Genomic DNA, 27,162 nt, shown 5'->3' with positions numbered 1-27,162 from the left:
CGCCCTGGGCCTTTCTTCACCATGGTGCAGGGTGTGCTCAGATGGCACTACCGTCCACCTGTGTGGCTTTTCCCTCCTCCCATCTCCTGATTTAGCCTCATTGTACATATGCTGGGGGTTTTCTTTTTTTTTTTTCATTGGGAGAGTCTCCCCTTACGATTGTTGTAGCCCTCTCTAGTAGTGGTTGTAGCCCTATGGGCAGTTTCATTAACTAATAGAAGGATCTTTTTCTGGAAAAAAAAGGCCTAAATTCTTACTTCGTAGAGAGTGATGCTAGGAGACAATCAAAGTTAGGCCAAAACTCTAACTCACCTAGACAGGGTTGCTAAGAGAAACTCACATACTTGCAACCATGGCATGGCAATGATTGGATTCTTCCTAAAGGTTAATATAAAAAGGGTTTGAACTGACTGATCAATTCAATTTTGTAAACAAACCAAAAAGCTTCTTTTGCTGTTAGCCAGCTTTTGGCAGAACCATTATCAGCATCGTCAAAGTCAACAGTCCCTTGTTAAGGCTCCAAAAGACCCCAGGACTTTGTATTCTTTTCAATTGTTTCCATGGAATTTCACCATGGATCTGAGGATTGGGTTCACGTATCCCTGTGTGTAATACCTAACTAGAGCATCGCAACCATTGTTGGTGGAATACTGAAAGACCCAACTTTAGTTTTCAAGGCCGAACGATCGCAAAAAGGCTACTAGATGTTTCAGTGGTTATATTACTTCTTGTACTAATCTATTTTAGGGCATTTTGATGGATACTCGCGGCTGATTTTTCACAGATCTAAAGACTGAAGATCATGATAGCTGAAGATTTTTTTATGGCTAGAAGCAGCTGTATTTTCCTTCGAGCTCCTCCTTATAATCGGCTATCGGCATGGAGCAAGTGAAAGGATTACAGGGAAGATAAAGCATCAGTGCAGTTTGACACTTCCAATGAAGGAACAGACAAAACAAGAGCCTTAGACAGAGGAGCATTACATATGCCATTGCATTGCTTATCACAGATCCGAGGACAATTTTACTCTCATTTAGAGAGGGGTTTGGACCACTTTCTCGGATCATGGACTAGAGATGCTTGGGGCTCTATCTCTAGAGATCCGCCATTTTAGAGAGGTACTCTTGACGAGCAAAAGTCGACACACAAAGCGCCAGCCCAGAGAGAGCTTAGGGATAGAATGGGGGTATGGCAATGAGGACTGTCACAAACTGAAGACGTGGCTGGCCAGTGACATGGCAGAACCTCCGGAAATCGCGCCGACAGGCTGACGTGGCAGCTCGAAAATTGCGGCGGGATTTGCGGTGTGACAGGCTGACGTGGCATTTCTGTACAGAAATTGCAGAAAAAAGCGCTGGCTAAGTTTTGGACAGCTTTTGGGCACTGTGCTTTAATTTGAGAAGCTTTTGGCACAGTTGCTTTTGAATTGAAAGCTTTTGAGTTTAACGCTTTTGGGGCTCTGCTGTTGGGCATCCCTTGTATCTTTAAATAAGTGGGCAAGGCCTCACTTCTCAAAGCATCTGGACGCAGAGTCTTGAGAGTGAGCTCTTGTACTTTGAACACAGATTAATACAAAAAGAAATATCGAAAGGGGCGCCAATCTTTGGGGCCAATACCTCTTGGCACGGAACTACGCCGGGCAGTGTCGACCTAATTGTGAATTGTGAATTGTTTTGAAGTGAATCTCTGCTGTGTCGCAGTAGAATCTTGACTCGGGGTGTCCAAGTTTGCTACAGTGGTATGAGCACAGAAAGATTCTTCTTCTATTGAGAATCCAATCCTTTTTGTAGCGCACACAGCTTTTGGGAAAGAATCTTTGTGTCCCAACCCCGGACGTATTAGCTACTCCCACCCTTCATACATCGCGCATCGGACGTGCTCCCATCTTTATCGCTTTGTTTTACATGGCATAAAGCCATAAAGAATCCCACATTACACATGGGTTCTCGTGAAGAATCTGACAAAGATGACACCTCTCAGTGGGAAGGCAAAGAAAGTTGAAAATCTGGCACGGGATCTGAAGAAAAGAATGAAGATTTGGGCAAAATGTTTTTCAGACAAGTTCGCCAGAATGGAGTACAAAAGTCAACTACAGATTTGCATATGAGTGAACAGATTGATTAAGTACTCCAGGGACATGAGATTGGCGAGACACCTGAAGAATTACCCGATTGATAAGATTTACTCGACATGGCCAGGAGGAAAGCCGAAAGGACAGACGAGTCCAGAAAAGCAGAACTTGTACTCGTAGAAAGAGATGGATAAGAACTCTTGAAAAGAAGATGAACCAATGAACATAAATTTGAGAGTTACAGAGCAGCAGCCGAGTGCGGAAGAAATGAACAGATGAAAGCAGAACTGGTACCACTTTGCGTGGAGCCCGAACCGAATCAGATGAACGAAAAGTACAAAACTTTGCCGCCCTTGGGGCAAAGTGAAAGATCAGGAAGCCCTTTTTTTTTTTTTGATGGAGGAGCCAAGGCCAACTTCTGGAATTGGCGGGTCGATTTGGAATCATGCCCGACAGGCTGAGGCCACAAGCGGAGGCAGTTCTAGCAGCACCCGGACGGGAAGTTACCATTACACCGATCAATGGAAAACTACATTTGCAATGTCAGGGGTGTTTAGGGCATGAGGACTTCTACGTAATGCCCTTGGGAGGTTGTGAAGTTCTCCTAGGAATCCCTTGGTACCTTAAGAACAACATCAGGTTGACTATTAGGGTACGAGAGCGAATTTGACAAATGCAGGGCAAGAGAGATTGTACTTGATGAAATTCAGTTTCTTTACTCGATTTTTCTTGAGAGAACTGAATGATGATTGAAGGTCGAATATGTTTGACCTCGAAAAGAAACGACAAGGATTTTTTTGCAATAGAGGCTGACTATTTCTCTGAAGGTGTATAAAGCAAGTTACCTCCTTTACGTCGTGAAGATCCCATGATTGATTCGTGGTAGTACACCATCGAACCGACCACCTTACAGCATTAGCCGAGGCCAAGATAAAGAAACAATGAACCAAAACAAATTTCCACATTACAAGGATCAATGATATACTCGACAGACTTCAAAATTCTACTTGCTAAATTGATACGAAGAAGTGATTATCATCATATCTGTATTGCTCCTGGAGACGTCTATAAGACAACTTTCAAGAAGACTTTTTGGATTTTTAGAGAATATCGATCATTTGTGGGTTTTCCAGACACTGAGGAAGCATAAATTGCTTATACATGTGAAAAAGAGCGAGTTTTTTTCTTGCCTCAGATACATTTCTTGGGACACATCGTCGCAACAGAAAGAGTACAACTAGATCTGGCCAAAAATGACACTATCCGCGATTGGCCTGACTTGAAGAATGTTCATAAAGTTAGAAGCTTCTTGGGCTTGTGTTCTTACTACCGGTGGTTCATTCGTAAGTTTGCAGAGGTATCTTCCCCTTTGCACATTCTAATACAGAAAGGAGTCCCTTCTTTTGTGGGGACCCACACAGGTGACTGCCCTTCAGACACTGAAAGAGAAATTGACTATTGGACCAATGTTGACTTTGCCAAACTTGCAAAAGCCATTCAAAGTATATTGTGATGCTTGTGATCGTAGTCTGGGAACGGTCTTAATGCAAGAAGGACATGTGATTGCCTATGAGAGCCGATTGTTTTCAAGGCCGGAATTGACAGCACAGATTTATGAAAAAGAGCTTTTGGCGGTTATCCATGCTCTTACTCAGTGGCGACATTACCTACTCAGAGCCGATTTTACGATCTTCAATGATCATCAGAGTTCACGCTACTTCTTGTCACAGAAGCAGTTTTCGGAAAAGCAGATGCAGTGGGCTAATATCTTGTCATAGTTTCACTTCCAGATTGTCCACGTACAAGGACAGAAGAACTTGGTGGCAGATGCATTGTCCCGGAAGCCGTTAGTCTTGGCTATTTCCACGATTCATCATAGAAGCTTTGAGGACATGGTCTTGTACGCCTTAGATCTAGAGTTTTCAGATGTATTCACACGAATACAGAATGGGGAGGTAGTAGCGGGATATTCCATACGGGATGGCTACATCATGAAAAAACGATTTTGTGCGTTACACAACCGTTGAGGGAAAAGGTTCTAACTGAATGCCATTATTCACCATTTATGGGTCACCGCGGCATTGACACCACCTTGAAAGGTGTGGAGCGTTACTTCTTTTGGTTGTGACTCAAGAAGGACGTGGACGATTTTGTACGCAGTTGCTTGGTATGCCAGAAGGTCAAGTTTGACAGGCATAAAGCACAAGGATTGTTACAAGCCTTTACCCATTCCCACCCGCCCCTGGGAAAGTATTGCTATGGATTTCATTTTTTATCTCCCGAAGACACAGAGTGGGCACGATGGTATCTGGAATGTTATTGACAAATTTAGCAAGATCCCCGATTCATGAGTTTGTTTTGGAAGGCTATTTGGGAGAACATTGGCACACGGTTGCAGTTCTCGTCAGCTTTCCACCCACAGACAAATGAGCAATCTGAGATTGCAAGTTCAGTTGTACTGGATTTGTTGAAGTCTTCTTCTTTGGATCAGAAGACTACATGGGAAAAGTATTTGCCCTTGGTGGAGTTTTCCTACAAAGACACACGGGAAAGACACCATTTGAAATGTTAAAGGTTGCTAAGAAGCTTCTAAGCACCTAAGACAAGATTCTTTTGAAGACAAAGTCTAGAAGGCATAGAAGGCCATCTAGCCGTTTAGAGGAGGAGAGGTCGTTCTCTTTTGACAATGACTAGATCACCAAGAAAACCAAGGAGTTCAAGGAAGGGAGTCAAGCCAGGACACCCATCGAGCCCTTGAGTTGAACAACAGTTTGACATCGCCTTCTCTGGAGCGTGGTTCTCAGAACATTCCAGGGAGCGAAAGGCGGCATCTTACTTGAAAAGAACGATGAATATGCAAAAGATGTCATCATGCCTTGGCATCACTTGAAAATGACTGAGAAAGATCATTGGATGACTACTGCCAGAAATTTTGGATACTTGTCATAGATTCTTTTGAAAGACCAAATTAAGCGGTTTTGCTATAATTTGCTAAAGAGATTCAAGTCTGACTCCATGGGACATGAATAAGCAACGATTTGGAATGCATGCCGGCTCATTGACTTATGGGACGGGTAGGATAGTATCAAAAAGGCAAGAGTCTTCCAATGAAGAGAATGAATCAAGGGAACCAGATGATAGCTCATCACAGGATTCTGGCAAATCACAGGGTTCCAACGAACTAAGGAAACCAGATGCAAGTTCATCAAAGAATTCCACAGAAAGAGGAATCAGATGATAGTGCGTCTTAGGGTTTCGATGATTGACTCTGACGTGCCAATGGACAGGGCAGCAAAAGACACTACCTGCAGGTCCCAGGACACAAGGAAAGAAGGGAAAAAGGGAATCAACTGGTAGATCAGAACATTCCCCACACCCAAGATAAGATTTTTGAAGCCGACTAGTACACGCGGGACGTGGACACCGCTTTTGTCAAGGTCCCAAAGGCTTTAGAGAAATCTCAAGAAAGACATGAGAAGGCAGCAGATCGACATCGTCGCAATTTGATATTAAAAGAGAACGATTGGGTGCTCTTACGTTTTGAAAAGGCACGCCTAGGAAAACAAAAAGAGGAGCGGCTTTTTCCAAAGCTGGGCATGAGGTATTATGGCCCTTTCCAAATAAAACAAAAGATAAATGATGTCTCCTCGATTGCAGCTGCCCGATACTTGGAGAATTCACAATGCTTTTCAGGTGAGTCTCTTGAAGCCTTTTAAAGGTGATGTGCTTGATGATGGGGAGCCAGATGAGCAACCCGAAAGCGAGGAGATACTCGTTCCAGAACAGATACTGGCACATAAAGATAGAAAGATTAAAGGTAAAGTGATTAGGTGGTTATTGGTTAAATTCAAGAACTATCTTGCATTGGATGCGAAGTGAATGGAGGAGGAGGACCTAGCAAACACTCCTCAGATTGTGGAACTTTACCTTGAAGCATTCGGTTTAGCATAGTCTACTCTGATAGAACCCCAATTTCAGCATGGGTGAATCTACAGCAGCGGGCTTGCACAAGAGGGGAGTCACTCAGCTCCTTTGTCAACGGATTACCCTGATTTTTGATATAGAGTCACTGATGTCCCTTTGCGTTTCAGGGATACTCCTGAGCTGAGAGTATTCTATTGAATGAATTTATGAACTAGAATTCCCGAATATGATGCTGATTGATTTGTACTTGAGTTGTTTGAGTGCAGGAACTGAAAGACGAAATGATTGCAGCATTTCGGTCTCATAAATCTCTATAGACATGATTGCAATGTGGATTAGTTAATCCGGCATCTATGAGGTCCCGACTGGACCTAGATGCGATTGCTAACACGTTGCCAATTAATCATGATCTGAGATTTGGAATGAATTTGAATGTGATTTGTCATGTGATGTCTTGTGATGTCCTGTGATGTCTGGTGATGTGACTGTTGATTAGTACATGTGCTAGACGTGTTGTGCCTAGTGCGTCGGTACTAACAGTCAGTGTCTACTAAGACAGTTTATGGCCTGTCTGTTTTGCAGGTGTAATCGAGGACGATTCCACTTCTTTCAAGAGGGGGGTATGTCACAAACTGATGACGTAGCTGGCCAGTGACACATGGCAGAACCTCCGGAAATTGCGCCGACAGGCTAATGTGGCAGCCCGAAAATCACGACGGGATTTGCGGCGTGACAGGCTGACGTGGCATTTCCGTACGAAAATTGCAAAAAAAAGCGCTGGCTGATTTTTGGACAGCTTTTGGGCACTCTGCTTTAATTTGAGAAGCTTTTGGCACAGTTGCTTTTGAATTGAAAGCTTTTTAATGCTTTTTAATTTGAGAAGCTTTTGGCACAGTTGCTTTTGAATTGAAAGCTTTTGATTTTAATGCTTTTGGGGCTTTGCTTTTGGGCATCCCTTGTATCTATAAATAAGTGGGCAAGGCCTCACTTCTCAGAGCATCTGGACGCAGACTCTTGAGAGTGAACACTTGCCTGCTCTCTTGTACTTTGAGCATAGATTAATACAAAAAGAAATACCGAAAGGGGCGCCAGTCGTTGGGGCCAATACCTCTTGGCACGGAATTACGTCGGGCCGTGTCGACCTAATTGTGAATTGTGAATTATTTTGAAGTGAATCTCTGCTGTGTCGCGGTAGAATCTTGACTTGGGGTGTCCAAGTTTGTTACAAGGACACACTTATAAGGGGGGGGGGAATTGATGAATCATCCCATGAACTGTCGCCTAGGCCAGTACAGCATAGCATCAATCCCTTCCATGATGAAAAGCCAGGGAGGTCTCACCCGGTCTCGAGCGATGATACTGTGTATCCTCATGTATGAACGCCGCCTATGCATAGATCTCCAAGGCCTTGGGGCGTCTCGGACGACCAAGCTGGATTGCTCGATCAAGCGTTGAGGAGGTATATGGTACTGCCACTCCGCACCATCCTCAGTGGTGATACAATTTGTAGCATGAGTTTGTATCCTACTTGCCTACCAGCTTCATTACCTTTCCTCCTAGGATTGTTTTAGGATCTAGGGTGTTTACTTTTATGCTTTATCTGAAATGATTGTATCACATCTGATATGGTTGTAACTTTCGGTCTCATAGAGATCACTTTGGCCTTTTGAAGATGTTAATATAACATTTCAATTCACTTCTCATCACAGACTTGGGTGGAGTTCAAGCCAGAGTAACAGGGAACGGCCGGTACGGGCCCCTGCCCTTCTTGGAACGTCTTCCCACCTGAGCCAGGCACCCAGAACGGGTAAGGGAACGGAATGGTGTTTCTCCCAGATCTGTAACCGGAACATCGGTTGGAACCGGACATCGGCATGCAGAACAGAGGCTGGCCGGAACGGTAAATTTGAAATTCAAATTTCTGACCGTTTTTTTTTCAAACCAAGCCCTTTAGGGGGAAGCGTTTGTAAACATCTTTGCGGCGGGGGGGGGGGCTATCCTATATAATGGCTCAAATCCTCCTTGAAAGCTCATCCCTCCCTCAAGGCTTCAAGGCTTCAAGCTCTCAACCTCAAGCCTCAAGGCTCGCCGCGACGCCGTTCACATGCTCTAGCCTCTCCCTCAAGCCTCTCTCGAGTCTCTCCGAATCCCTTGGGCCTCAAGCCTTTAAGGCTCTAGCTTGAAGCTCGGAGCTCTCTCCATTCATTCTCCCTCTCTTGAGTCTCGTCTCTCTCCCTCTCTCTCTTGGGCCTCAAGGCTTTAAGTCTCAAGGCTCAAGAGTCAAGCCCTCAAGCTTCAAGGCTTCAAGCTCCACTCGGCATTCCTCCCTCACTCTAGTCTCTCCCTCTCTTGCTCAAGGCTCAAGTTTCAAGCTCCACGCTGCAACCTTGGTCCTCTCTCTCTCTCTCTCTCTCTCTCTCTCTCTCTCTCTCTCTCTCTCTCGTCTCAAGCTCCCTCCCTCTCTCGAGTCTCATGGCCCAAGCTTCCGCATCAAGTAAACGTGTGCCCTTGGGCGCAAAGAAGAGTAAGGATGAAGCTTCAGGGTGAGACGAAGTGCATTCGAGAGTGTTGGGAAAGGCCGGTGGTGCATGTGCATGGAAGTGCAAACTATGTGGCTTCGAACGGCAATCCGGCACAACTGATGTCACGTGACACATCCAACCCTGTGTATTCGTGGACAAGCTACAACATGACCAGGGTTCAGTTCAGTCAAGTCAATCTAGAATAAGAAGTGATTTGACACTTATGTGAGTCTGTTCGCAGACTGTACATGACCACACACTTAGTGTAGATGCATATCCTCTGGTTGCACACAGCATGATCATCAGATTTCCATCAGAACCCAACAGGAGCATTTTTACAATACATAGACCTATTTTCCCTATTTTAAACATTTTTACTTATTATTTTTAAGTGACTTTTGTTGGAAATTGGGTAGGGCAATTTTCATAAGCAAGTATATCAAGAAACCTAGAACTAGCAATTTCTGGCAGAAGAGCTAGCAGGAGCACCTTGCTCAACAGGCAACTTCTCAACAAGACCGACCCTCGCGACAACTCTAACATTTTCAGCATTGCAGAAGGCCTAGCGTTTTTGCATTAGATCAGCCAACGTTTTTGCACTTGCAGATTCACGGCGACAGTAGACATCAGATCAGCCCTAGCGTTAGCAGATTTCCACCGCAGAAACCCAAATCAGCCTAGCGTTTTTGGATCAGCCAGAGACCTAGCGTTTTTGCAGATCTTCGCGATCGAAGCAGCAGTAGCACAAGCGTTTCCAGTTTTCAGCAGTCACACTTTGCAATGGAACCCCCCAACCTCACAGATCTCACCTTCCCGCAGCAGATCCTCGCCGCACGGTCAGATCCCGCTAAATTGGAGTTTCAGCCTGGAAAACGCAGATTACAGCATCTGCGCTTTCAGCGCGTCGTCCTCGCATCGTCGTCATCGACATCGTGACCGACATAGCGTCCGAATTCAGCGGATAAAGATTTGCAGATTTCAGCCCATCTTCTTGTCGTCCTCATCGTCGTCGACATCGTCGGCAAGTCTAAGCATTGTAATGATTTGTGCAATCAATAGTAGACTGCTCTCGCCATAGAGAGTGGGGCCTTAGCAGGAGGGTTTTGACAGCATTCTAGTGTCGTATTCTTCTCTCTCTATCTTTCAGTCTCAGCACCTTCACGCACAGTGTCCATTCACTTTGTTTGTGTCCATTGCGCTCTCTCATTAAAGAACGGAAGGCTCTCCCTTCTGTAAGTAAAAGGAACCTCGAGCACAGTTCGGAGCACGCATCTTGAGCAAAGATCAACATTCACTTCCGCTGCACCTTACATTGGTATCAGAGCTTTGGTAGTGTTCTGTATCACTCAAGAAAAGAACCACAAGAACCATAGAATTTTTTTTGCTTATTGCGGTCGCACGTAACCCAAGTCCACTTGGGCATGTCGATTCCTAATCGTGTTTTTGAAGAGTGACAGGAATCCCAAGAAAGAAGGGCTTGTCTAACCTCCCCTTGTGCCTCTTTTCACTCATTGAGAGCGGACCGTGCACTTAGCGGCCAGCCAATCGACGTGAGGTGGGAAAAAGCAACCTTGGTGTGAGCGCAAGGCCGGCAAGGGGTGCGCCCGCGGAAAAGTGCAGAACTCAAGTGAAGAGAAGATCCTTCTCTAACACAGATTGCAAGCGAAAAAATGAACCTCAAGACCCTCAAGAACTCAAGACCCCCAAGAACCCAAGAACCCAAGAACCCAAGACCCACAAGAACCCAAGTTCCTCGAGAAGTTAAGAACCAAGATCACAGTGTATGATCATCACCCGAAGCGGAATGGATACTTCGCTTGGAGGTGATCAGCATGAGAGAGGCGAAGAAGAATTTTCCCCACTAGGAGGTTTTTCCGATCCTCCCCCTTCCCCATCTACGCCAAGGATTGTACTAACTCCTATGGAGGCTTTCGACAAGAGGATGATGGAGAGGGAGTTAGAATGCAAAAGCAAGAAAAGAAGAAAGAATGGCAGCCATAGATTGTGAATCCGCAGAAAGAAGGGCAGCCATAGATCGTGAATACGAAGAAAGAATGGCAGCCATAGAGCGTGAGCACGAGCAAGCACGCTTAGAAAGACAAGCAGCATTTGATTGCGAGAACAAAGCAAGACAAGCAATGAACGACCGACGCATGAAAGAGATGTTACGACTCTTTTCTCAAGTGCAGGCACAGATGCAAGAGATTCAGGAAAAAGAGATTCTTTCAGTCTCTTCTTCTCCAAAGCATAACACACAAGATTTGTGGATGATAAGGATAAGCATGAAGCTTTGCATGAAGAATTGGATGACAATGACAAGCATGATGATCGAGATGTGATTTCTCGCAAGCATGATGATTTGCATGATGATCAAGATGTGATTTCTCACAAGCATGATGATTTGCATGAAGATGATGTGATTGTTCACAAGGATGGTGTGTTAGTTGATACTTTCTCTCGTGAATCTAACTCATTGCAGAGACAATCAATCACGAAGAACCGATCTTGGCTCTCGAGCCTAGGTCCAAAGAACCCCCTCAGGAAGAACCGATCTTGGCTCTCGAGCCTAGGTCCACAGAACACCCACAAGAAGTACTATGTGTTCGTATGATTAGTCAGCACGCATTGCTCGAGTGTTTCATTCGTGATCAATTCTTGTATTTTAGACAGCGTCTTTATGTGATCCCTTTTCCTAGGCATGTCATATTGTATGTTGAGCACGATTCACTCATGATATGTCTGTGGATTATTCACGAAAAGCTGAAAAGTATGCATTCAAGGAAGTCACATTCCATGTCTCTTCCTTGGCATGTCACAGTTTCAAAAAGAGCACAAAAAGGATTGAGCATCAAGCATCGGCATTTCCATTGTGTTTTGCCACAATTGATTGATTTAGATCACAAAGTCAAGATTCGATCTCATTGTTTGCGTGTGTTTGATGAACGGTTTGGCACTCCGTCTATTTGTTCATCTACATTGCATGCACAGTGTTTAGAAAAGACGAGATTTTTTCCAGTCACTTTACATGGAATAGGTATGTTCATGTTTTTGTGTTGGAAGTGGTTTCAGGAATTTTCAGCCTTGGAGATTCTTGAAGAAGGTGGACCTAAGTCCATAGACGAAGTTGAAGCAAGGAAGGAGACTCAGAAGACTTTGTGTCGCTTTCGGCCCAGCCCAAAGAAGAAGACTTTGCAGACCTTTATGAAGTTCAAGTACCGCACGACCCACAGATCATAGTGGGCCGGCGAAAAGTCCTTTCCAGGATTCCGGATGCTATTGGCGATCTCCCTCGACGCCATACAGTTCGGTACCAGTACCTCACTTTGAAAAGGAGGGGATGTCACTTGACACATCCAACCCTATGTGTCCGTGGACAAGCTACAGCATGACCAGGGTTCAGTTCAGTCAAGTCAATCTAGAATAGGAAGTGATCTGGCACTTTTGTGAGTCTGTTCGCAGACTGTGCATGACCAGACACTTAGTGTAGATGCATATCCTCCGGTTGCACACAGCATGATCATCAAATTTCCATCAAAACCCATCAGGAGCATTTTTTCAGTGCATAGACCTATTTTCCCTATTTTTGACATTTTCGCTTATCATTTTTAAGTGATTTTTGTTGGAAACTACGTAGGGCAATTTTCATAAGCAAGTATATCAAGAAACCTAGCGCTAGCACTTTAGCAGAAGAGGCAACAGGAGCAGCTTGCTCAAGAGGCAACTTCTCACTAAGACCGACCCCCGCGACATCTCTAGCGTTTTCAACATTGCAAAAGGCCTAGTGTTTTTGCATCAAATCAGCCAACGTTTTTGCACTTGCAGATTCACGACGACAGTAGACATCAGATCAGCCCTAGCGTTAGCAGATTCCCCCACAACAACAAATCAGCCCTAGCGTTAGCAGATTTCCACCGCAGAACCCCAAATCAGCCTAGCGTTTTTGGATCAGCCAGAGACCTAGCGTTTTTGCAGATCTTCGTGACCGAAGCAGTAGTAGCACCAGCGTTTTCAGTTTTCAGCAGTCGGACTCCGCAGTAGAACCCCCGAACCTCGCAGATCTCACATTCCCGCAGTAGATCCTCGCCGCACGGTCAGATCCCGCGAAGTTCACAGTTTCAGCCCAGAAAACGCAGATTTCAGCATCTGCATTTTCAGCACGTAGTCGTCGCATCGTCGTCATCGAGATCGTCACCGACATATGTCAGAATTCAGCTGATAAAGATTTGCAGATTTCCGCCCTTAGCATTTTCAGATTTCAGCCCGTCTTGTCGTCGTCGACATTGTCGGCAAGTCCAAGCATTGTAGAGATTTGTGCAATCAATAGTAGACCGCTCTCGCCATAGAGAGTGGGGCCTTCGCAGGAGGGTTTTGACAACATTCTAGAGTCGTATTCTTCTCTCTCTATCTCTTAGTCTCAGCACCTTCACGCACAGTGTCCATTCACTTTGTTTGTGTCCATTGCACTCTCTCATTAAAGAACGGAAGGCTCTCCCTTCTGTAAGTAAAAGGAACCTTGAGCACAATTCGGAGCACCCATCTTGAGCAAAGTTCAACATTCACTTCCGCTGCACCTTACATTGAAACTAAAGTTGTGCTCACCTCCTTAAGCTAGAGGGACAGCAATATGCAAGGCGGTCAACGAGCAATTGTTGAAGGTATTTGAAGCCAAGGATGCCACCATCAAAGCCAACAAAGAAGAGAAAGAAGCGGCCAAGCTGAAGCTTCCCGCAATCGATCCCAAGGACTTGGTTTTTCCCTCTTCTACACCACCTTCATCGGTTGGTGGTGATAATAACACGGCAACAGGGGAGACGGAAGCGACATGAAACCAGTGATCCACTTGCTTAGAGTGATGGATGGTATGCAACCTTGCATTGGCAAGGTCTATGAAGCAATGGATTGCATGGTCGAGGCGCTTGAAGATCTTGAGGAGGACCCAAATAGGATCCAAGAAATCAAAGACCTTTGCAATAGCAGGTGGAATGCCTATAGTTCACCTCTTCATGGTGCAGCTTTTTGTGTTGGATCCAGAGTTCCAGGGTGCAAGACAGGAGCATGATTCGGAGGTGAACACACATTGGAACACTATCTTGAAGAAGCTTCACCTTGATCGTGACATGCAGCGCAAAATCAAGGAAAAGATCAGCTTGCATTCTATAGGGATATGCGAGGATCATTTGGGACAGTCGATGCCCAAATTGATCGCACCAAGATTTCCTCCATCTTGTGGTGGCAAGAAAATGGTTTAGATGGTCCCGATCTTCAGCGACTTGCCGTCCGCATTCTCAGCCAAGCGGTTAGCTCCTCTTGCTTGGAGCAATTGTGGAGTGTATATAGCCACATTGCATCTAGAAAGAGAAACCGACTTGGAGTGGAGAAAGCAAATGACCTTGTTTTTGTCAATGCAAACTTAAGAATGCTTTGCAAGTCAGCATCCAAAGTGAGAGATCCTTTTCTACAATGGGAGATGGAGGAAGAGACAGAGGTAGAGGTGCTTGGAGAGGCAGGAGGACCTACGCATGAGAATCGGTCTATGCAAGAGGATTGGGATGATATTCATGACATCCAAGACACCACTACGGATTGGGAGGTGGGATGCTCTTCTGTCCCTGCCCAGAGGTGAACATCAGGCATGAGTCATGACTCATTGCTCATTGGTTTTTGACATTTGTTTCCTTTGTAGCCCTTGGTTTTGCCCCCCTTTATGTAATGCACTATCACATGAGTGATTGAGTCTTGACATGTCACCTAGTGACTCTTACAGTTGTTATTTAGCACTCTAGTCTCTACATGTCTTTTTGTAGCGGCTTGTAAGCCATCTTTATAATGTATCATCTTTTTGCTCCAAGCTTTTGTGTGGAGTGTGGACTCTATTCAACTTTCAGTTAATGTTCTTTCTCTGAAGAATCGAGATGCTTTTGTAAAGGATGGGTGTGTATGGTTCTCTACTAACATATAGGTTAAATCTAACAAATTTAAGCATATTTTAAGCTTACCGTTCCAGCCCCCGTTCCCGTTCCGCTTTTTCCGCGGGGAGGGGCGCGGGGAGGGGGGGGGGGGGGGGGCCTGTTTCGAAAACGTTCCGGAGGCCCCCGTTCCCGTTCCGTGCAGCTTTGGTTCAAGTAAATTTTCGTGTTTGCAGCATAACAACAACTCTCTCACTGGAGGAGTTAACGAGGAGTGTTAATGGGGAGTGCAGCATCATTTTACTTGGTTGGCCCGGGTCAGACTTGCAAATATCTTGGTTTTCATGTCGGTATTGATGTATCACTCCAACAACCAGTTGAGTTGGTCTAACAGTCCATTTGGCTGGCAGAGCTTTGACTGTGAATCAAGTTCTTCTTGTGACAGCCTGGTTTACTACCGCTGGTTGGACTTTGTCTCGGTTGCGGTACTTAGTTCGCAACTTTCTATGGGGAGGTTCTGATGGCTCTAGAGATACTCCTAGAGTTCACTGGCCCACTATTATTATGCCCCAAGAGGAGGTGGACTGGGCATTATTGATCCAAAGAGGCACATTGCTTTCCAAGGTCATAGTCCAAGGTTTGTTTCCTAGGGCAGAGCCTTGGAAGGAATTTTTGTACCATGCATTATGTCGCGCAGTTTCATGGTTTGGCTCTCTGGACAGTGCAGGCCCTTGGCTGAAGATACCGTCCATTTTTTCTGATGCACCACTGGATATGTCCATATGTCCCTTTTCATGCGTTGCCTATTGTGGATATGGTTGACAACGCATCCAACCTTGATACGGCAGAGAGAAATATTCTGCAAGGCCCTGATGTACATCCACCTTCTGTGAAAACAAGGCCTACTAAGGATTATACATGTTCCGCTACTTCTGCTGCTAAAAGTTCTAGCAGTTTTGCTGGTAGGGCAATATGCCTACTGCTCAGCAAGCTCATTGGGATGGTAGAGATGCGCAAACTCAAGCCTTAATTACGCTCTCTATCAAACATTCCATTACTCCACATATACGCTCAACCAAAACAGCAGTACTACCTGCATCGCTTGTAGACACCCAAAAATGATTTTTGTGCCTTACAAACTAGTCTCTCACTGTAAGGGAAGGACTACAAGTAGGGGATGAGTCTCAATAGCACCTCAAGATCCACACATGACCTCCAATGCTTCCCCCACCAGGGCCCACACCCTCACAATGGGCAAGCTTTTCAGATCCTATGAATTTTTTGGTATCTAGGCTCTTGCCGACCACCATTTAGGAACTCAGTGGGAGGATCCTTCACAACGCTGACAGGGGTTGTTAAGGACAATCTCTTGCAAAAAGGTACTGTTATGACAGCAAAGTCGCAGATTTGGAGAACTAATGATGGTCATATTTAAAATAAGTGGCAAACAATGAGTGCTGAAGAGGGAGTAATTACCTATGTGAGGCACCTAATGTAGTGGACCCAAGTTCTTACTCCCGAACAGCCCACAATACTATGCAACCAGCAAGCCATAGAAGGCAAATGTCACGGAAACAATGCCTTTATCCGAGTCCTCCAGGGCAAAACCTGGATACCAAGCAGAGAGAGCACTTATGAACGCACTTATATAGTGTTTCCAACCTCTTTAGGATGTGTCTGTATAAGACTGATATGCTTGCAGGGATGAGTCAACATCTGAAGCTTTTCGCATAAAATGCTACCCACTAGCTAATTTAAAGCCTAGTTTTTCTGCTAAATTCAGACTTGTCAAGCATGGAGAGCACAGAATATTGACAGCAGCCAATGGGAGGGAGGTTGAAAGGCTCGCAATTGTTCCTTAAAAAAGCACAATCGAGCTCTCAAACGACCAGAAATCCAATTGAATTCCAAGAAACTTTAAACAGATGCATCAGGCACCAAATAGATTTTCCTGCTCACTTCATTTTAACCTGTATCGTATTTCATTCCTTTGGAAAACTTACTTCCATAATAATTATGCTCTCTATATATATACACACAAATACTACGGAAAGGGTAGTGCTCACAATTATTAAAGACCATTAATACCGGCATAAATATTTTGCGAATGCACGCACTTACTTCTTCACATGGTTCACTCATGCTGGAAAAGGCTTCTTTTAGACGCATAAAACCTCCAACATCTGCTGAAACTTTCTGAACTGATTGTGTCTCATAGCCATCCGTTTTTGCTGCTTCAGAAGGCTTGCTCGGGTTGAAAACGGGCCTTTTGAAACGTGCATGACCTCGAACATCTGCTGATACCTCCTCAGCAGATTGTGTCTCATGCCAATCTCCTTGAACTTCTCTACTGTTCAGCTTTGCTTGAGATGAGATCGACTTTTGAACATGCACACAACACAATGGGGGAAAGTGAGAAAGAGCCTTGCTGCTGAAGATTCTTTGACAAGGGTTCACATACCTTCATATAACCTGCATATAGACAGCTTGCACGCAAACAGTTATGCGCTCCATAGTTCCTGTAGCAGAGACACAATAAGTCTGACTTCCACCATAAAGGGAATCAACATGCAAGTAATCAATATACCAGACACTGCTAAACACATCGTCTCCCCTTTTTAAAAAAAGACATGATACGAGCACCTACCCGTCTGGTGAGATGTGGATGGAAAGGGTTTTATGTCTTTTCAGAACACCAGTACACTGAAATTACCAGCACAAAGATAAGCACATAGTAAAAGTATTTCAACTTCAAAAACCAACTTTACAAATATTCACAAAAGATTCTGAAATGGCCCTTGAATTTAGTCTTATTGACCATTACTCCATTATATTTTTTCTGTTTGTCTTTTACCTGATAGGAAAAATTTCATCACACCTCTTACCAATACCTCACCCATATGGCAATGCTTGAGGATCTTGATAAGACAACCGCACAATATAGTGCCACAAAGTGATGACGCTGCATGACCTAAAGGCCAGACTCCGGACAGAGGGTCAAAACCCTAGTGAGAGAGGAAGAAGAAGTTTTACCAACTTACAAGTCTTGCTAAGTGGCCTATGTCACAAGACGGGCACCACGTGCCAATAGAAGAGAAGAGATTGAACAGACTTTTAGCACTTCAATAACAACTGAGCTGAAAAAGAGAGAGAGAGAGAGAGAGAGAGAGAGAGAGAGAGAGAGAGAGAGAGACGCGGCGGTGGAATGAGCCCCAAACCTTGGCGCCCCTTTCGGTATTTCTTTATATTGCATCAACACAGTACAAGCCGGTACTCCAGACTTTGCACCTTCTCCAGGAAGCATGCTAAAGAATGAGCCCTACCTCATATTTAAAGGCCCTAGGCCCCAAAAGCAGTTTTACATGAAAAGCCTTCAAACTCAAAAGCTTTTGGTCCAAAAGCAATGCCAAAAAGCTACCAACGTAAATCACAGAATTCCGTACAACTGCCACGTCAGCAATCAACACAAATGCGGAAATCTATACAATCTGCCGCGTCATCATGTCAGTGCAATTTTCAGTCCGTACAATCTGCCACGTCAGCAGGCCAGCGTGAATTGCGGGTTCATCTTCTGCTGCTTCTGCCTCTTCACTTTGGGTTTAGGCCCCTCGGCCATGATCTGCAAGTTGGCTCCATTCTTCAGGGCTTGACACGTCAGCAGTTTGTGACATCCCCCCTTCTTGAAAGAAAGTAATCGTCGGCGATTACAGCATATCTGCAAAACAACTCAAGTTAGCTCAAAAATTTCCAACGGACATTCTGAGGGACAATCGGTTCGCTCTTTTTGTTAAGGAGTTAGCTTCTCCTTTCGGCTCTTTTGATCAAGGAGTTGGTTTCTCCTTTCATCCAGATTGGAACTCTTGATATTTTGGTGTAGTAAAATTAGCCATCACACCCAGACCGCACTGATCTTCCATGGGTGTCTTGATACACTAAAATTACATACCCAGGCAATCTCACCCAATTAGGAATATTCAGTGGTTGGCACATCACAATGCAACACAAATGCTCACATATGCATCTTACAAGACATAGAAACATAAAGCCGTCAAGGAACACTCCCCCCGCAAATAACCATCCAGGTCCGGGCCATGAGCTGTTCAACGACTCCCTCATCACTCCTCCCGCAAATAACCTAAAAAGGTCCGCGCCATGAGATATAAGGCCTTTTACAACCAAACGCCCCCCAAACCGCAGCCTGCATTGTTTGGAGGTGCTGAGAGTAACCACTGCTCAGACTTCTTAATACTCCTCCCGCATAACCATCCAGGTCCGGGCCACGAGTCACAACAACAATACTCCCCCCGTAAATAACCACAAGGGTTCGGGCTATGAGTAAAAACAACACTTTTCAATCATTAAATACTCCCCCTGCAAATAACCACAAGGGTGTGGGCCATGAGTATGAACAAGCATTCTTAAACATTATTTCTCATTACTCCACCCGGGAGTAAAATCACCAATCATTGAAACTAGTATTAAAACCAAAGTCAAAACAATTCAAATCGGCACCAAGACAAGTTCAAAAGAGATACCATCCATTTCAAACAAATTCCAAACAGGATCACCAAACAAGTTTTCAAACAGATTTCAAACTTAAAAAGCAATCTCGACATCAATCGAGCTCGAAAAGTCGACTGACTTTCCATCCTGAAACCTGCACCAAAAAATTAGGGTTAGGTTCGTTCCATAGGGTCGTAGCCGAGCACAGCATGGTCCATCAGCTCTTGGACAGACAGTGTTTTCTTTGGCGGCCATGGTAGTCCCAAGATAGCAATCGCACTGGACCTCCAAGGTCAACTGCTTGTGAAGAGACATTTACTAGGAAATGTCGAGAAATTTCAAGTTATAATCTGCTAAGGTTTCCATGGCAAGCATTTCAGGACATCCCACTCTGCCAGAAGTTGCGCTCAGAAGGAAGATATGAGAAACCATATAACTTCGGGCAAAATAATTTTCTTGAAATCTTGCCAAGTTCTTGGAGTGTGCGGCTTGGTAGCTATAGACATCAACATCTGCATGGCATTGCTTATGAGAAAAACAATAACTCCAAACAAATCTGGATCCTTCTCTTGCAAGTGATCTTTATGACTTATGCCCTGTAAGACATGAGCGGTGAAGACGGGAGCGCGCCCGATGCGCAATGAAGTAAGGATGGGAGTGGCTAGTAAGTCTGGGTCGGAGCACGAAGCTAAAATTTCCAATTAACTTTGGAAGTGCGATCTTGCTCTGTCTGCTCTTTGGTAGGACCGGTATGCTTTCAGAAAAGCACACGCCTAATGCTCTGATACCACTGTCACAAGACGAGCACCACGTGCCAATAGAAAAGAATAGACTGAACAAACTTTTAGCACTTCAATAACAACTGAATTGAGAGAGAGAGACGACATGCGACACGGACTGGCGGAATTCCACCCCAGAGAGTATTGGCCCCAAACCTTGGCGCCCCTTTCGGTATTTCTTTAGATTGCATCAACACAGTACAAGAGAGTACTCCAGACTCTGCACCTTCTTCAAGAAGCATGCTAAAGAATGAGCTCTAGCTTCATATTTAAAGGCCCTAGGCCCCAAAAGCAGTTTTACATGAAAAGCCTTAAAACTCCTTCTGGTCCAAAAGCAATGCCAAAAAGCTACCAGCAGCGTAAATCGCGGAATTCCGTACAATTGCCACGTCAACCATAAACGCAAAACGCGGAAATTCGTACAGTCTGCCACGTCATCATGTCAGCGCAATTTTCAGAAATCCGTACAATTTGCCACATCAGCAAGCCAGCGTGAATTGCGGTTCATCTTCTGTTGCTTCTGCCTCTTCACTTAGGGTTTAGGCCCCTCGGCCATGATCTGCAAGTTGGCTCCATTCTTCAGGGCTTGACACGTCAGCAGTTTGTGACAGCCTATTTCTAAAGATCAAGTCCCAGCAACTTATGGGACCCTATCCGATGAGACCTTAGTGACACAAGGCTGTAAAATAAAGCAGGGCCATCCACACACACACTCAAACCTTGCGCAAAAACATGTTGACGTGGCAGCTGCACCGGATGCCCGCAATTTGCACTGATGATGTGGTAGGCTGTATGGACGCCCGGATTTTACGTTGATGACGTGGGAGCTGTACGGATTTCCGTAAAACATGTTGGCAACCCTGTGCATCAGCTTTTGGGGCAAGATACTTTTAGATAGACGCTTTTCATGTACTGCTTTTTGGCCAAGGGCCTAAAAATAAATTTCTAGGGCCTCTCTTCAGGAGATTACCTTGGGAGCACTGCGGAGAGAAGAGGACCCTCGGACATTGTATCTTTTGAAGCATAATAATACAGAAATACCAAGAAGGGGGCCAAGACTTCTGGGAACTTCCCTGTGCTATCTAGTCTCTCTCTCAATTTTGTTCAGTTCTTTCAGTTTTCTTGCGTGTGTTGCACTAGATCTTCGGCTTGGAGTGTCCAAGTCTATTACATCTAGAGTGTGCTTTGCAGATTCAGGTACTTTCTTAGGCTTTTGCGATTTTACTTATAAAGATTTGTCTAATACTATATTCCTGTGCTAATGAAGTAAATCTAGCGGCTCGAGACAAAAGTTTCATAGAATTTTTGAATTGTCCCATATTAGAACAATTGTTTGGCCAAGCCTTTAGTAATTTCTTCGTGTTTGGATGAGCAATGTTTATGTAGTTTAACAACTCTGAAAGATTTTAGCTAGCTCATCGGTCAATTATCAAGGGATAGCCATCTAGCTCACTTCCCAACCATAGAGCCCAATTGGCTCATCATCGAGAAACAATTTCAAAGTTGATAAAAATATGTGCCAAGATACATTGAGAACTACTTTGGATCAGGTTCTTCTAACAAAAAGCTCGCATTGACAAAAGCAATAGATGTATATTGTTGAAGGATTCTCAATTGTTAAAAGGAGGATCATAACAAATGTAGTAAGTGGTCCTTAGATACTTAGTGCTTAAACACCTGGCTAGGTACCTACAAAATAAGGAAAAGGTGACAGGGTAGATCTTTCTTGGAGGTGGGTCAAGAGTGACTTCGTGATGCCGAAAAATTTGGGCAGAGTGGAGGGTGAATTGATAAATAACCCTCATGTTTGGGATCTACACCTTGAGAACTTTGGTTTTGGAGCTTCCAAGGAAAAAGCTCAGTCAGGTTGTTTCATCAATTGATCTGGTGCATTGCCTACGCCATAAAGGGGAGCACTCCACTCCCTTGATAACAGATTGATCGAGGTCTAAACATAGTGGCCATGGTTGTGTGCTTTAGTACACCCGAGGTATTGAGCTAACAAAACTCTACCCGTGAGACTTCTATGAGAGATGTATGGCTGCAATATATAATCTCTATAAAAGTAGTTCATTAGTACAATTGATTGAGTTTGATGTAAAATGTCAAACCATGGGGTGATGGCTAGTGATTGACCTATGGATGTCTCTAATGTGAAATGTTGGATCCAAATAAGGTTCAAATGTGAAATCTTGCTCGAGTATTTGCTGCAATGTATGCTTTATGGTGTGTGTATGCCATACTATATATTGATGCATCAACAACTTGAGACACATGGATGCTTGCAAGCAATGACTACTAAATCTTTATCTTGTCTCTATAGGTGTAATCAGAGACGAATAATATTCTTTTAAGGGGAGGAAATGCCACCAAATTGTCCCATAAACCTTTGTTATGTTGTCCGGATTTTGCAGGAGTTGTACATATCACTAGAAATTTTAGTGCAGGAAAATAGATTGTTTGTAGACTTCACAATTCTCATTTGACATGGTAGGTTGAGAGCTTGAGGAGCTAACAGGAAGCTTGGGTGCTTACCGGCCAAGAATAGCCACATAAGCACACACTGGTGCCACATTCATGGTAGAAAGACACCTAGTAGTTGGGTGACTCCCAATGTGGCAAAACATGCAAGGAAAGTGGAAACCTTGGCCACACACGCAAGTAAGGTGGACACATGGGCGGCACATGCATGGCAAGTGGACACACACACAGTGCTAGCTTGGAGAGAGGCCACACAGGCACTCCATGCAGGAAGGCTAGGTGACCTACACAACACTTTTAGCATGGCAGGAGCTAGGGCAACCCACACACAACCCCTTTCAGAATGTGCGACCGACAAAGGAATAACCGATAGGGAGGGAGGCCACATGTTCAAATCAGCCCTCTCCAGGCTCACATAAAGAAGGAATGTGTAGACAAATGGCATAACTACCATTGCTAAGCACACACACATCTGCTGAAAATCCAGTTGTAAACACTCTTTACACTCTCCCTCTCTCTTCTCTCTCTTACAAGGGCACCATCTCTCCCTGAGGGAGCATTTTTACAAAGAGGTACCAAAAGGTGCACCAAACTTTGGGGCCAGCGCATCTGGTAGTGGAACTCCACCACTTCGTGTCTATACTACAGATTGTTTTCAACTTTAAGTGTTATTAATTCTTTCACGTCTCTTTGTGTGTCTGCTGTGAATTTACTGCCTCGCTGGTGGCTTGTCGGTTGCACTGGTATCAAAGCTTCAATCGGTTCTTCTTCTATGGAGGATCCGGTTTGACTTTCTGTAACACAGAGTGGATTCTAACAATGAATACGACTAGGACCCAATGGCAACGGAGATTTTAACAATGGCAGATCAGTTGAAGAGGAGTTAGATGAAAAGCTCAAAGAATCCTTGATCGAGGATCCATAACGTGCACATCTCTAGCAGAAATTGTAAGTTAGTACTTGTGCAAAGCTATTGATGATTGAAGTATTCAAAGGATCCTAATATGCCAAATATATGAAGGATCAACCAATCTCTAAATTTTACGAGAGATGGCACAAGGTCCCCAACTATTGCAATAGTGATGACAACATAGACACCCTGAAGATGGAGACCATCGATTGATGACGTGGCAACTCTGTACAAAATGCTAGCAATTATGGAGTGTTTTTAGGGCTGCTCACGTGGCAGTTGGCCGCAAAATTAAAGATGTTTTTTGGCTGCCTATCGTTTAGCAATGACTTTTGATAGCAACACCAGCTTTTTCTACATGATCCTTTTCGGCTAGTGGCCTTCAAATAAGAGCCTTGGGGGAGTCCTGGCAGTTCGTGGTTGTACTCTCCAAGAATCAATATAAAAGAAATATTGAAAGGGGCACTAGGGGTTCGGGGCTAGTCCATCTGGGAGTGGAACTCCCACCTCTGTCAAAAATTTAGCGAAAAAGGGTGAATCCGGTGATGATCTCGTCCGCTACCGCGAGCAAACCTCTTCTCATGACCGGGCAATCAATTGATCTCGGACCTATCGCAATAGATCTCCTCCGAAACGACGTCCTATCATGTACTGCACACCGAATGGGCACGGGGACTCAATTTGCACTAGAGCCTGCAGTGTAGGATTCAGGTTGGAGGAGGAGCTAGTGTCACGAATTGCTGACGTGTCAAAGCCTTGAAGAATAAAGCCAACTTGCAGATGCCGGTCAAGGGCCTAAACCCTAAGAAGAAGAAGTCCTACCAACTTATGGGGACCCCGTCCGATGGGGCCCCAAGCGACATAAAGGATTAAAATAAGCAGGACGCACAAAGAGCCAAAAACTGATGACGTGGTAGATTTCGGGAAATTCTGCTAACTGCTGACGTGGCAGAATTGTACGGATTTCCGCTTTTCATGCTGGTAGTGCTGACGTGGCAGGACTGTACGGATTTTCGTAAATTACGCTGGCAACTTTATGGCATTGCTTTTGGACCAGAAGCTTTTGAGTTTGAAGGCTTTTCATAAAAGCTGCTTTTGGGGCCTAGGGCCTTTAAATATGACGCCATGGGCTCATTCTCTGGCATGCTTCCTGGAGAAGGTGCAGAGTCTCGAGTACCGGCTTGTACTGTGTTGATGCAATATAAAGAAATACCGAAAGGGGCGCCAAGGTTTGGGGCCAATACTCTCTGGGGTAGAATTCCGCCACTCCGTGTCGCGTGTCATCTCTCTCTTTCAGTTCAGTTGTTATTGAACTGCTAAAAATTTGTTCAGTCTGTTCTTTTCTATTGGCCGTGGTGCCCGTCTTGTGACAGCTAGCGCTAGAGGGATAGAGAGAGATTGCAGGGAAATTGCAACAAAGAGAGAATAATGGCCACTGCACCAAATCACTTTCAACACTTCTACCAGCAATGGCCTTTTCCCCACAATGATTGCAATGTCAATTTGCCTGCGAAGCATTCTTTTCAGCATCGCTCTTGTTTGGATTGTTGTTGCTTTTCTTCTTACCCTTTTACTTGTTGTTGTGTTGTTGTTGGGAGAATCGGCCAAGGCTTCGGAGCCTAACTTCTTCCCTGCATTGAGCCGCTCCTCTTGGTCCAAGACCATTGGAACAATCTCGTCCCAAGAAATAGTATTCAGCCTGCCACTCGTAATAAGCAAAGAAAAGAAATTGAATACCGAGGAGATAACTGGGCCAATAGCTGGATGGCCATGTCCTTCGAACTGATCGGCTTTCCCATATGAAGTCTCTCCTGTTGGAGTTCCTACATCTTGTTGATGTGATCCCTCATGGATGATTACTTGGAGTCTAGGGTCCTCGACTACACCTCCAAAGCAACCCGCTTCATCAAAGAAACTCGTCATGTCGAGATGAAAGCTCGTCCCAAATCTGCTTCGCGTCCTTCATCAATCCGTTGTGATTGATGATTGATGGTGTACTATTGAAGATGATAAATGATCGGATTCGAGCATTGACAGGCTCCCACAGCTTTGCTCTTGCAGGATCTTTTGGCTTTTGATAGTTACTATTGACAAAACCTCCAAGCTTGTAAGAGTCAAAGACTGCCGTCATGGTCGCTTTCCAAATGGCATAGTTGTTGCCATTTCTGAAGGAAAAATAGGAGGGGTAGGGACCAATCTCCCCACTCCTCGTTGACAAAGGCTTGCTCGATCATGCTTGCTCGATCATGAACTTCGTCTCCTTGTACTTCATCATGAATTGAGTTAACATTGAAATCACTCCTCTCCATTGTGTGGGAGAACTTAGAGGTCGATGAAGGGAAACCTCAAATCAGCCCACTACAGCTCAAATCAGCCCCAAATGAGTGAAAAACAGCTGAAAAACAGCAAATTGTCACAAGTTTGTGTCGTGGCATGACCAACCTAAAGGATTGGCCGAGAGGACAAGGGGTTACCCAGAAGAAGTTGAAGATATGTCCGTGTGGCCTAAAAGGGGTAGGGTTTCAAAAAAACCTAACCTTGCAAACTTATGGAGCAGCGACCGAGGAGCCTAACCTGTAATTATCAAAAGCGTAAAGGTTGGGCTAAACCTCCGTAAATTAAGCTAACATGCTAATGCGGCAGATTGTATAGATTTTTGCAAATTGCGTTGGCTGCTTTTGGGAGGTTGTCACAAACTCATGACATGGAAGAGCCACCCAGACAAATACACACACGCAGATGTGGTGACGTGGACAAACAGTACGGACTATCCGCAAACTACGCTGACAGATGATGATGTACGACAGCATCGTAAAATGCGCTGATATGGTGATGTGGCAGACTGTACGGCAACACCACAAATTGCGATGACAAGGTGACGTGGCAGCAGTACGGATTTTCGTAACTTGTGTTGACTGCTTTTTGGGCAGTTTTGGAGTCAGAAGCTTTTTAGCACTTATTTGTTTTTAAGTTTGAAGCTTTTGGAACTTTTGCTTTTGAGTTTGACTTGATTTTGGGGCTCTGCTTTTGGCATCCCTTGTAAGAATACATGAGCCCTAAGGGCCTTACTCTTGAGAGCATCTGGACGCAGAGTTTGAGAGCGGAGGACCATGCGGGAGTTATACTTTGCTCAAAGGTTAATTTAAAAGAAATACCGAAAGGGGCGCCAGTCTTCTTTGGGGCCAATCTCTTTGGGCACGGAACTACGTCGGGCCGTGTCGACCAAATTGAATTGTAAATTTAGAATTGTGAAGTATTTTAAGTGAATCTCTCTCGTGTTGCGACAGAATCTAGACTTGGGGTGCCCAAGTTTGTTACAGTGGTATCAGATTATCAAGCATGTGCTTTTCTCAAACCATACCGGTCCTATCAAATTGCAGACATGGCACTCTTGGAAATTGTTATTTGAGGTATCTTTGGTATCTTCAGGTCCCGACCCCGGACTTATTAGGCACTCCCACCCTTCATATATCGCGCATCGAGCACGCTCCTGCCACAAACAGGAGCGCATAGCAATATAGAATATATTTGGATAAATAGAATTTATCACTCAATACTGAAGCCAGAGGATATAGAGAGAAATAGAGAGAGAGAGAGAGAGAGGAGATCGACACAATACTGGGGACCAGAAGATGGGCTAGTCCCCCCCCCCCGTAATAGTATCTTTATTACTGAGGAGAAGTCTATACAAGCACTTAAACCAAATTTATTACCACGTTCGTTCCAGAATAAAACTTGATGGTTCCCGGAAGCCTCGGCTTCCTATTCCTAGGGCAAAACCCTATTCCAAGGAACTTCCGTTCCTTATTCCAAATCCTCGAGAATCAAGGTTCTCGCCTCTCGATATCACCTTCCAGACTCGGGGCATGGCATCCCTGCAACTCTTTTCCAACTCTGTTTCCAGAGTCCTCTTCTTGCAGAACAACTCTGCTTTCCCGGACACGGAGTCCTTATTTGGAAATCCCCACTTCCGAATCACAACTCGAGAGAGTATCACTCTCCGATCCGTGGATCTACTTCCCAAACTCGGGTACGAAACCCTTGGGCTGATCTCTCTCTACTTCCT

General features: G+C 44.7%; 1 protein-coding gene across 4 annotated transcripts in view; it reads right to left on the bottom strand.

The window, feature by feature from the left end:
- Positions 1 to 27,162, bottom strand: part of LOC147423695 (primase-helicase Twinkle, chloroplastic/mitochondrial-like) — a 130,612-nt gene that overhangs the window by 20,917 nt on the left and 82,533 nt on the right. For all 4 annotated transcript variants that reach the window (XR_015186593.1, XM_086501602.1, XM_086501603.1 and 1 more), the window contains 3 exons: positions 17,071 to 17,126; positions 16,885 to 16,942; positions 16,545 to 16,802 (listed from right to left, as the gene is read on the bottom strand). Coding sequence is in view for 3 of the 4 variants with exons in the window: in XM_086501602.1 (XP_086357728.1) it covers positions 16,545 to 16,802; positions 16,885 to 16,942; positions 17,071 to 17,126 (372 nt within the window). In the remaining variant the exon portion in view is untranslated. The remainder of the gene's footprint in view (positions 1 to 16,544; positions 16,803 to 16,884; positions 16,943 to 17,070; positions 17,127 to 27,162) is intronic.

The sequence above is a fragment of the Adiantum capillus-veneris genome, chromosome 26 (assembly GCF_014529385.1).
Source record: "Adiantum capillus-veneris isolate H3 chromosome 26, ASM1452938v2, whole genome shotgun sequence".
NCBI classification, from domain to species: domain Eukaryota; kingdom Viridiplantae; phylum Streptophyta; class Polypodiopsida; order Polypodiales; family Pteridaceae; genus Adiantum; species Adiantum capillus-veneris.
This window is presented reverse-complemented; position numbering and strand designations above follow the sequence as displayed.